Source organism: Thalassophryne amazonica, chromosome 3 (genome assembly GCF_902500255.1).
Source record: "Thalassophryne amazonica chromosome 3, fThaAma1.1, whole genome shotgun sequence".
Classification (NCBI taxonomy): domain Eukaryota; kingdom Metazoa; phylum Chordata; class Actinopteri; order Batrachoidiformes; family Batrachoididae; genus Thalassophryne; species Thalassophryne amazonica.
The window spans coordinates 135,201,587-135,212,951 of NC_047105.1; the positions used below are offsets into that span (position 1 = coordinate 135,201,587).

Sequence of the window (11,365 nt, forward strand, 5' to 3'; positions counted from 1 at the left end):
TATATAAAACAAATAATGTTTTTATATTCTTTCAATGGTACGAATATTTAATTCAGTGAAAGCTGGAACATACCATTCAACAAGGCTAAGCCTCGTTGAATGGTATGTTCCAGCTTTCACCTCATGAAATATTCATACCATTGAACTCAAACATTCATTATTTGTATACTATGGCATGTGACATACAACCGAGCATGACACATAATACAAACTATTACTTTTTAAAACCCTATTAACTCTCATCACATTTTTCAAAAATTGGAGCAACTTTAACTTTTGACCCCTGTACAAACTGAAACTGACCTTTGTCATCCTTTTTGCTGTTTTTACCCCATAACATTCAGTCATACAAAGTCCAAACTATACCTTGTCGGAATCGTTATGATCAGACAAATAATGTGTTATACTTTTCAATATGATTGGACCATTTTTAAATTTGACCCCTGTGTAATTCTTCATTGACCCCGACCTGTCCGCCATATTGGATTTTCAAGTGGCCAGCACTTTTTTCCTCAAACACTGATTTATTAAGGACATTCATGCCAAATATCACCAACTGAACAATTGTGGCCAAAAGTCATACTTATCTGCTCCACTATTATGCATGTTATCGAGTCACATGGACAGAAGTCTACAAATCCATCAGATGTGTAGGAGTTTTGGTGGCTCCGCTCACTGCTCTGCTTCTTGTATGGTCACTCAGTTTTTGAGAAGTGCTGAATCCGGACAGATTTAATATGTAGTACCAGATTATATGGATTAATGACTAAGGCCCCCTTTACACTGGACGGTGACAGTTATGAGCCTGTCGTGTGGCTTAAAACACGTCCAATCCACAGAGGTGATGCAAAAACACCTTTCTTTGTAACTGCTTCAGCAGCCCGTGTGCATGTTGTTATCTCACGTAGAATTTGTGCACTACAGATAACGTCACATTTCCACAGAGATCTGCCACATTTTTGACATAAATGCTGGATTTTGAGCAGTTTGCAGTCATATGTCCTCACTGTTTTTTGCACAGAGAGAGAGGAAGCAGACAAAACGAGATCATATAAAATGGTTAATTTTTCCCGCTCATCCATTTGGATTTATCGTGTGTGTGTGCGCGCTCCTCTGTCATTCACTGGCGGCGTCAGCTAAATCTAAAGAAAAATTACATCACTGGACAAATGAGACCTTTCACTGGACTTTACATAGCTGAAAAATAACTGACCCATGAAAAATAAAAGGTTTTTTTGTTTTAACCCTCTGGGGTCCGAGGGCATTTTTTGGACAGTTCACTCGCCTGGCATAAGGGTTTTATTATTTCTGTTAACAGCTCTGCCTGCATCCCACAATCAAGTTTTATGTCTCTTTTTTTTTTTTTTTTTAAGGACAACCTGTGCTTTCAGAATATATGTGTTTTTGTTGTGTTTTATAAGTTAAATAAAGGTTTACAATCAAAAACAGGCAAGGAAAAAATAAAGTGAAAAATAATTTTCCACACACATTTATTCAAACGCACAGCAAACTATAATAACTGTTTTGACACTTTATAAAGGTAATTTGAGGTCTTGTGTGAAAGTCTGTACAACAAAAAGGTTCAAACAATAAACACAAATGCACATTTTGAACAATATATACAAAATGGTCTATGTGTTTTGTTGTCCATTGATATGGTAAACAGTGTTTATGCAGAGAAAGCAACAGAGTTATCCAGTAACATTCACATGCAAACTAGTGGAGCAATCCTGATAGTTACACACGCTTTGTTTGAGCACGCGAGATTGTCATCAGACCGAGCTCCTGATGATAATCTCACTCGGGAGGAGCTCGGAGTCGAGCCGCTGCTTCTCCACGTCGAAAGGAGTCAGTTGAGGTGGCTCGGGCATCTTTTCCGGATGCCCCCTGGACGCCTCGCTGGAGAGGTGTTCCGGGCACGTCCCATTGGGAGGAGGCCCCGGGAAAGACCCAGGACACGCTGGAGGGACTATATCTCTCGGCTGGTTTGGGAACGCCTTGGGGTTCCCCCGGAGGAGCTGGGGGAGGTGTGTGTGGATCGGGAGGTCTGGGCAGCTTTGCTTGAGCTGCTGCCCCTGCGACCCGACTCCGGATAAAGCGGAAGAAAATGGATGGATGGATGGATAGATTGTCATCAGAAGCTCTTGGTCTGCTCCTGCTTTCACTGATCGCTGTGCGTAATGGCGCAGGGCACACTGAGTATGTACTAATAGTATGTACTCATTGGAGCCTCCAGGGGGCTATTCAAACGGGCCAACTAGTAACATATCACTCCTGAAAACGATCTTTGGCTTTTCACGTGAGGCAAATCTGCCCTACGAGTGGATTTCGGAAAACCATGTGACACTCACAATTACTCAGTTACTTACTCAGTTAATTACTGAGTAATCTGTAAAGTAACTAAGTTACTTTTTCAAGGAGTAATCAGTAATTGGATTACTTTTTAAAAGTAACTGTGGCAACACTGATGTCTTCTTTTCCTACTTGCCACACAATAGGATTGTCTGAATGAAAGAGAAGTCAAAGTAATGATTTCTGATGTGGAGTTAAAAGAAATTACTTGCATCACAGTGATGCATGGACCTTTTAAATAGATTTTTTTTTAAATCTAAGTATTACTTCAGACTTAGAAGAAGAAACGGTGGATCAGTGAACAAGTGTCTGTTCATACAATTTTTGTCTGTAAAACAAGGAGAGCAAAAAAAGTTCAGATTTGTTCTGGACTCTCTTCAGGTAATTATAATCCAGATGCACATTAAAAGGTCGAGAGCTGACTTCTGAGATTCAGTATGGGCTGAACATTCTGTCATATTGTGTATGTATAGTCTATTTTTGCCTCATTCATTCTATAAACCACCTGTGGCACTAAAACCAGCCTGGCTGATTTTGTCTGCAGCAGAGGAGTGACAGAATGAGCTGGACTGCGCTCTTGGATCCACTGGTAATCTCTTCAAACTGGGACGAAACAGAAGAGGCTCAGAGAGATTTGACAATAGAGTGCCTGCCTCCAGTGATAAGAGCTGAGCTAACCCCTCTCACACACACACACACACACACACACACACACACACACACACACACACACACACACACACACACACACACACACACACACACACACACACACACACACACACACACACACACTTACATGGTGCTCGCCCTCTGTAGAACGTGCTTCATAGGAATAAGCCAGCAGGATGTCCACGAGGCTGAGCCATACTTGGTAACACGACGTCTTGTCCAGTAGGTAGGAGCGGTTACAGAACTTCCTCAGCTGTTCCTTCTCATCGCTGGTGAAGGATGCAGCTACAACAGAACAGAAATGTTTCATTAAATTCACTGGACATTTTTAAGACTTGACTGAATTAATTCTTTAGCTTCTGGCTTTTTGCTGAGCGCTGTGCGAGCTGCCCAGGAATCAACCAGTGATGAATGTAAGGAGTGCAGGTGCTTCATTTACAGAGTAAAGCGGAAGAAAAAAAAAAGTGCAATAGCAAATCAGAAAAAGTTGGTATGGCAAGGAAAATGAAAATAAAAGTGGGGGAAAAAAAAAACTGATTCTTACATTTATTTTGTCTTATTTCACTGCAGCCTCCATAAACCCACGATATTTAATGTTTTCAGCTTCATTTCTTTTCTTGTTTCATTTACAGAGAGATGGATGCATGACAGCTCTTCATACACCACAAAACTCAAAATTAGTTTATGAAGTTAATCCATGAGAGTAAAAGGATCAGCTGTACCAGAAGATAAAGATCCACAGTATGCTCAAAATGTGCGTATATACATATATACATATACACATATATACATATACACACACACACACACACACATATAGATATATACACATATACACACACAAGGTCTGTTAGAAAAGTATCGGACCTTTTTATTTTTTGCAAAAACCATATGGATTTGAATCACGTGCGATTGCATCAGCCAAGCTTGAACCTTCGTGTGCACGCGTGAGTTTTTTCACGCCTGTCGGTTGCGTCATTCGCCTGTGGGCAGGCTTTGTGTGAGCACTGGTCCACCCTCTCGTCATTTTTTCATTGTCAGAAGAATGTTTGAACGACTGCCGTTTTGTTGCATTAAAATTTTTTCAGAAACTCTGCCAGACGACCAGCTGGAAACCATTTCGAAGATACGGTTGGCTTTTGGTGAAAATTTTATGGGTTTCAGAGAAATTAAGGATTGTTACTGCCGCTTTAAGGACGGCCCACAGCAGGACGCAGCCGCTCATCACGCAGCGGGACAAAAAACACCTCCGTGTTGGAAACCATTCGTAAGATTCAGACAGCTTTCGATCGCTTTTCAGTTGAGTGAGTATCCGAGAAATTGTTTAACAGCTGGGCATGTTCCAACTTGTCCTGTGAGGCTTCCAACACGAGGTGTTGAATGTCGAGCTCCATGAGCGGCTGCGTCCCGATGCGCGAATCCGTCCGCATGTCTTTCATTACAAAATCTCCTTTAACAGTGGAATGTGCCGATAAAGTGCTGATCCCGACCTCTTATGAAACTTCTCTGCTAGTTACACGACGTCCTGCAACAACAGAGCCTTAAATTTGGAAGTGATCAGCTCCTTTCAGCCTCTCAATCGCGGCTCGGAGCGCGGCGCGCCCTCTGGCGCTGTGGGCCGTCCTTAAAGCGGCAGTAACAACGCTTAATCTCTCTGAAGCCCATAAAATTTTCACCGAAAGCCAACCGAATCTTTGAAATGGTTTCCAGCTGGTTGTCTTGCAGAGTTTCTGAAAAAGTTTTAATGCAACAAAATGGCAGTCCTTCAGACATTCTTCTGACAATGAAAAAACGACGAGAGGGGTGGACCAGTGCTCACTCAAAGCCTGCCCACAAGCGAATGACGCAACTGACAGGCATGAAAAAACTCACGCATGCGCACGAAGGGTCAAGCTTGGCTGATGCAATCACGTGATTCAAATCCATATGGTTTTTGAAAAAATAAAAAGGTCCGATACTTTTCTAACAGACCTCATATATACAACCCCTGGCAAAAATTATGGAATCACCGGCCTCAGAGGATGTTCATTCAGTTGTTTAATTTTGTAGAAAAAAAGCAGATCACAGACATGACACAAAACTAAAGTCATTTCAAATGGAAACTTTCTGGCTTTAAGAAACACTATAAGAAATCAAGAAAAAAAGATTGTGGCAGTCAGTAACGGTTACTTTTTTAGACCAAGCAGAGGAAAAAAATATGGAATCACTCAATTCTGAGGAAAAAATTATGGAATCACCCTGTAAATTTTCATCCCCCAAATTAACACCTGCATCAAATCAGATCTGCTCATTGACATTGACCCTATGCCATGACATTGACCCTATGTGTCTTTTTGCAAGGAATGTTTTTGCAGTTTTTGCTCTATGGCAAGATGCATTATCATCTTGAAAAATGATTTCATCATCCCCAAACATCCTTTCAATTGTCCAAAATATCAACATAAACGTGTGCATTTATTGATGATGTAATGACAGCCATCTCCCCAGTGCCTTTACCTGACATGCAGCCCCATATCATCAATGACTGTGGAAATTTACATGTTCTCTTCAGGCAGTCATCTTTATAAATCTCACTGGAAAGGCACCAAACAAAAGTTCCAGCATCATCACCTTGCCCAATGCAGATTCGAGATTCATCACTGAATATGACTTTCATCCAGTCATCCACAGTCAATCAATCAATCAATCAATTTTTTTATATAGCGCCAAATCACAACAAACAGTTGCCCCAAGGCGCTTTATATTGTAAGGCAAGGCCATACAATAATTATGTAAAACCCCAACGGTCAAAACGACCCCCTGTGAGCAAGCACTTGGCTACAGTGGGAAGGAAAAACTCCCTTTTAACAGGAAGAAACCTCCAGCAGAACCAGGCTCAGGGAGGGGCAGTCTTCTGCTGGGACTGGTTGGGGCTGAGGGAGAGAACCAGGAAAAAGACATGCTGTGGAGGGGAGCAGAGCCACAATTGCTTTTCCTTAGCCCATTGTAACCTTGTTTTTTTCTGTTTAGGTGTTAATGATGGCTTTCGTTTAGCTTTTCTGTATGTAAATCCCATTTCCTTTAGGCGGTTTCTTACAGTTCGGTCACAGACGTTGACTCCAGTTTCCTCCTATTTGTTCCTCATTTGTTTTGTTGTACATTTTTCGATTTTTCAGACATATTGCTTTAAGTTTTCTGTCTTGACGCTTTGATGTCTTCCTTGGTCTACCAGTATGTTTGCCTTTAACAACCTTCCCATGTTGTTTGTATTTGGTCCAGAGTTTAGACACAGCTGACTGTGAACAACCAACATCTTTTGCAACATTGCGTGATGATTTACCCTCTTTTAAGAGTTTGATAATCCTCTCCTTTGTTTCAATTGACATCTCTCGTGTTGGAGCCATGATTCATGTCAGTCCACTTGGTGCAACAGCTCTCCAAGGTGTGTTCACTCCTTTTTAGATGCAGACTAACGAGCAGATCTGATATGATGCAGGTGTTAGTTTTGGGGATGAAAATTTACAGGGTGATTCCATAATTTTTTCCTCAGAATTGAGTGATTCCGTATTTTTTTCCTCTGCTTGGTCTAAAAAAGTAACCGTTACTGACTGCCACAATCTTTTTTTCTTGATTTCTTACAGTGTTTCTTAAAGCCAGAAAGTTGCCATTTGAAATGACTTTAGTTTTGTGTCATGTCTGTGATCTGCTTTTTTTCTACAAAATTAAACAGCTGAATGAACATCCTCCGAGCCCGGTGATTCCATAATTTTTGCCAGGGGTTGTGTATATACCGTATTTTTCGGACTATAAGTCGCACTTTTTTACATGTTTTGGCTGGGGGTGCGACCTATACTCCGGTGCGACTTATAAATGAAAAATATACCGGTAGGATCTCAATTAATTTACTGTAACAAAACAATTTTACGTGACAGAGTCGATCTATGTTTTAAAATGGCCACCGGAAAAGGAAATGCAATGCATCATGGGCACTGTAGTATGACGGCCATCCTATAGTTCACGCTGGTCGCGATAACCAATCAGAGAACAGAACTTTGGATGCGTATTCCTCACCTCACCCACAGCGTGTGAAGCTGACGAACTCGGTGCTTGCTGTTATTCCGGCTTGGCGAACAGAACAGCTTCAACCCTTGGATATCAATGTGAGCAGAGTGTTTAAGTTGACGCTGAGAGCTGCGTGGGAGCATTGGGTGAGCGACGGCGGAGGATTAGCGTGTGCACTTGGAAGGAGCTGGCGTCGATGATTGTGAAAAGCGTTTGAAGCAGACGAACATGGTGTTTATTCCGGGACGGCTAACAAAACAGCTTCAACCCTTGGATATCAGTGTGAGCAGAGTTGACGCTGAGAGCTGCATGGGAGCACTGAGCGACGGCGGAGGATTAGCGTCTGCACTTGGAAGGAGCTGGATCGACACCGCTGGGAGGTCATGAGCTGCGCAGGTAGGCGCTGCATGGTTCGGCTCGCAATGTGGTCCGCAAAATACAAACATATCCGTAGGTAAAATGCAGCTCACGAGAGGGCACTTGAGGCTTGTGTGACTGTTCCTGCGACTTCTGACTACCATAGAAAAATAAAAATTTTAACGTTACTGATAACATAACAAGACAACGGAGAAGGCCCGAAAAAATGCCACCAAAAAGAAAATCATACTCTGCAGATTACAAGTTGCGACTGGTGAAATATGCATCCGAAAACGGTAGCCGTCACAATATTATCATCTGAACTTTTCATGTTAACATACCTGTATGTCCATGGGACTTATAGTCCAGTGGACCTTATTTATGGCTTATTTTTCTTTATAATGGATAAAGTGGCTGGTGCGACTTATACTTCGGTGCGACTTATTTATGGTTTATTTTTCTTTATAATGGATAAAGTGGCTGGTGCGACTTATACTCCGGTGCGACTTATAGTCCGGAAAATACGGTATATATTTTTTTTTTTTTTTTTTTTAAGCTGACTGCGTGCGTCTGTGTTCGCTGTGCACAGCCACAGTAATTAAGCAACTGACACCAAACTTGCTATGGTAACTAGGGACACCAAGGGGGAGGTCACTGGGGCCCTTAGGTTGAAAGCATATGTGTGCGAACACACACGTTCAGCCTTATATATTAGATCACTGGACCCCTTATTTTCACAGTTCACATGGTACTCAGGTGAGGTAGCAAACATCACACTTTACTTATTATGCAGCAGCAGCTGGCTAGGGTGCACTTATTTAGAATCTGAACGGGTCAGCGTGTGACATGTGTGCGTTAAAGGGCGTGTTGTTTCAATTAAAATGTACCTACTGTGTACGGCACGCCAGAGCATTGCAGTGATGTAACATACTATCACCTTTTTATCATTCACTTGAGTCTCATGAATGTCACAAATTGCACCATGAAAATTAATGACGACAACGTACACACAATGCAACTTACTACACCTTAACTAAAGTAACATGAAATATACAAATGACATGGCTAAAAATATTCTTTCCTATGTGTGTGCAAAACAGGTAACTCATACACAGACAGAGAGAGGGAGGGAGGGAGGGAGAGAGAGAGAGAGAGAGAGAGAGAGATTTAACTAACAAAAGCCCATTTTTCTAAATAGATGCTTAAAAAAAAGTTTAAACAAAAAAGTAATGCTGCGTTTACACATAGCGGAGTATACATTCTTGCTACGAAGTATACATTCTTGGCCGCTGATCACGAATGTGATGATTCGGGGCAGAGGCCTCAGGTGTCCTCAGGAACTGCTGCAACCTGTTACCACACGTTACGATTAATGGCACGTGTTGCTGGAGAATTATCAGGAACCTTTACTCACGGTCAAGAATAATGTTCCGCGCTATTGCGTGTAACAGCGCATCGTTAAGTTCTGTCACATTGTGAACGAGGTGAATCGTCTCCACACACACACCCATATTCATCCAACCGAATTCAGATCGCTCCAGTGTTTCAGAAGAACTTTGTGACTGCATGCGTAGTTGGGCTCTGTGCCATGGAGTGGCGCAGAGAGGAGGAGGAGAAGACGGACAGAGCCAGATCTGTGGCTTCATGCAGCTCTCATCTCGCGCGTTTTCCCAAACCTCAGGCACATGCAGCAGGTGGAACACCTGCCTGAGCGCGCTGAAGAGCACTGAAATCAGACTTTTAGCCGACTTGGTGTCAGCAATCAAACTGAATGCGGTGCAGCAGGGTTTAATTGTGTGCACTCTTCTTCCTCCGCCGGACTGGAGGATGTGCAGAGATGTCTGGCTGCATGCGAGTCTCCTCTCGCTCCTCTGGTTCCTCTGGCTCAGACTTGTTCTCCCGCTCATCGGTTACAACAGCAGGTGGAACACCTGCAGGAGCGTCCTGAGGAGTTTCAGCAGGAACTATGGAACGACACTTGGCTGACTTCGCGTCACTGTTCCTCTTCAGCATACTGCATCAAACTGAATGCTGTGGAGCCGAGTTTAATTGTGCGCACATGACAGAAAACTTGACAGTTTCCGTGTCACTTTGTAATAACGCGTGACAGTCTGGGCTCCAAGAACCACCACAGGAACCACTACAAATGTCACGTTCTATTAAGGATCACTACTCATCAAGACGGATCAACATGCTCAGTTGCAACCTTCACAAATTGAGGGTGGTGTGTGACATTCGTGGAAGATTTTTTGACAGGCAAAAACATGTTCCACGAATATCAAGAATATCACGCACCAACACGCACTATTAAGAAACCTATTCAGATGCGTTAAGTCACGTTAAGAATGTCAGGAATGTGTCACAAATGACAGAAAAATGACATTCATAACGCTTCTTGCTTATGCGTAAATGCACCTTCATTTTAAGAAGTGAAACATGTAATTATTTTTGATTCACTTTAACATAAAAAATATATAAATAAATATGTAAAAATCAGAGTTTAGTTCTCAACCGCTGGATAATAAACTGCTGTTCTGTAAAGTGCTGAGGTGTTTGTGCACCAAGACAGGAATAAAAGAACATAAGTAGTGAGGCACGCTAATATTATAATGAGCATAATGAATAATGTCAGATCAGAGGTGACTGACACCTGAGCCACTGTTCAGTAAGAAAACACACGTCTCCTGAAAGAAAAAAAAAAATAAAAAAAAATCCCAAAACCTCCGGCTCCATGCTTTGAAAATCATTTCCACAAATTGGCTAAGTGCTGCCTGAAAGACATAGCTGCTTTGGGAATTTGCAGCAAACCTAATGGAGTGAGAGACTTCAGTCCAACTTAGGATTTCTGCATCAGTCAGTATTTACAGGTGCAGGGAGCCTGGAACATGGTGGAACAGGTCTTTCCCCTTCCAGCGGCTTATAAAACAGCTGAAAGCAATTCCTCTCTTTACATGATGAGAGTCCCTGCACTCAGCCCCTGAGTAGAATCACACACACACACACACACACACACACACACACACACACACACACACACACACACACACACACACAGCTACAGAATGATGTCTATGGCGGCAGAGGGAACTTGGCTCTGCAGGTACAGAGATTCCTGCTGCATTACATCAGGTTTAAGTGCTCTGTGGAGGCTACCTGAGTCCCTCAGCAGGGCAGCTGCAGCACAGCCAAGCGGAACACACACACACACAATCTGCCTGGACCTGATCCCAACAGGCCTGTGAAAAACACACCTGAAAATGACTGAAATAAAAGGAGAGCAGATCCAAAAGGAACTCTACAGCAATCAGAACAAATCAGAACACACCTAAATCGCAGTCTGTAAAAGGTGGAACGCAGCTGAGCGCCAGCAATCTGACGCACAAATGCATCAGTCGCATCCTCTGTGGCAAGATGCAGTGAAGCGCTGCCAAGCCTTCAGCCAAAACTGCGACCGGAGAAGCCACAAATACAGGTGAGCACCGTTAACTCACGTAAGTTGAGGTCCACAAAATCAGACTGTGAGTTAATGAAGTCAAAAAAAAAAAAAAAAAAAAAAAAAAAAAAAACTTTAAAATCAGCTTAACTTGACATATTATAATGGTTTTGAACATTTGAAGCATGATTCCTCCCTGGATGGTGATGATTTGTTCATCTGGAGTGGGTTCGGGATCTTTTTCTTCCTCATCCGACTGCTGCACGTCACTGATGAGGGCTTCACAGTGCAGACGATTCAAAGTTTTTGGATGTGACTCTTTAGATAATTACTGCCGGTTCAGATTCCGCACAGAAGATTTTTCATCAGGAATCTTCCGCACACAATCATTCACCCTCATCGCTGATCTGCAGCAGATGGAGGAGGAAGAAGACAAAATCATCATCCCTCCCAAACACGGTCAAATCAAAATTGACTTTTAAAGGTTGGAACTTCATGGTGGAGAGAAGC

The 11,365-nt window shown here is 42.5% G+C and overlaps 1 protein-coding gene across 2 annotated transcripts in view; it reads right to left on the reverse strand.

The window, feature by feature from the left end:
- shq1 (SHQ1, H/ACA ribonucleoprotein assembly factor) overlaps window positions 1-11,365 on the reverse strand; it is a 143,075-nt gene that overhangs the window by 107,595 nt on the left and 24,115 nt on the right. For both annotated transcript variants that reach the window (XM_034167475.1, XM_034167476.1), the window contains exon 8: window positions 3,152-3,309. In XM_034167475.1, coding sequence (XP_034023366.1) covers window positions 3,152-3,309 — 158 coding nt within the window. The remainder of the gene's footprint in view (window positions 1-3,151; window positions 3,310-11,365) is intronic.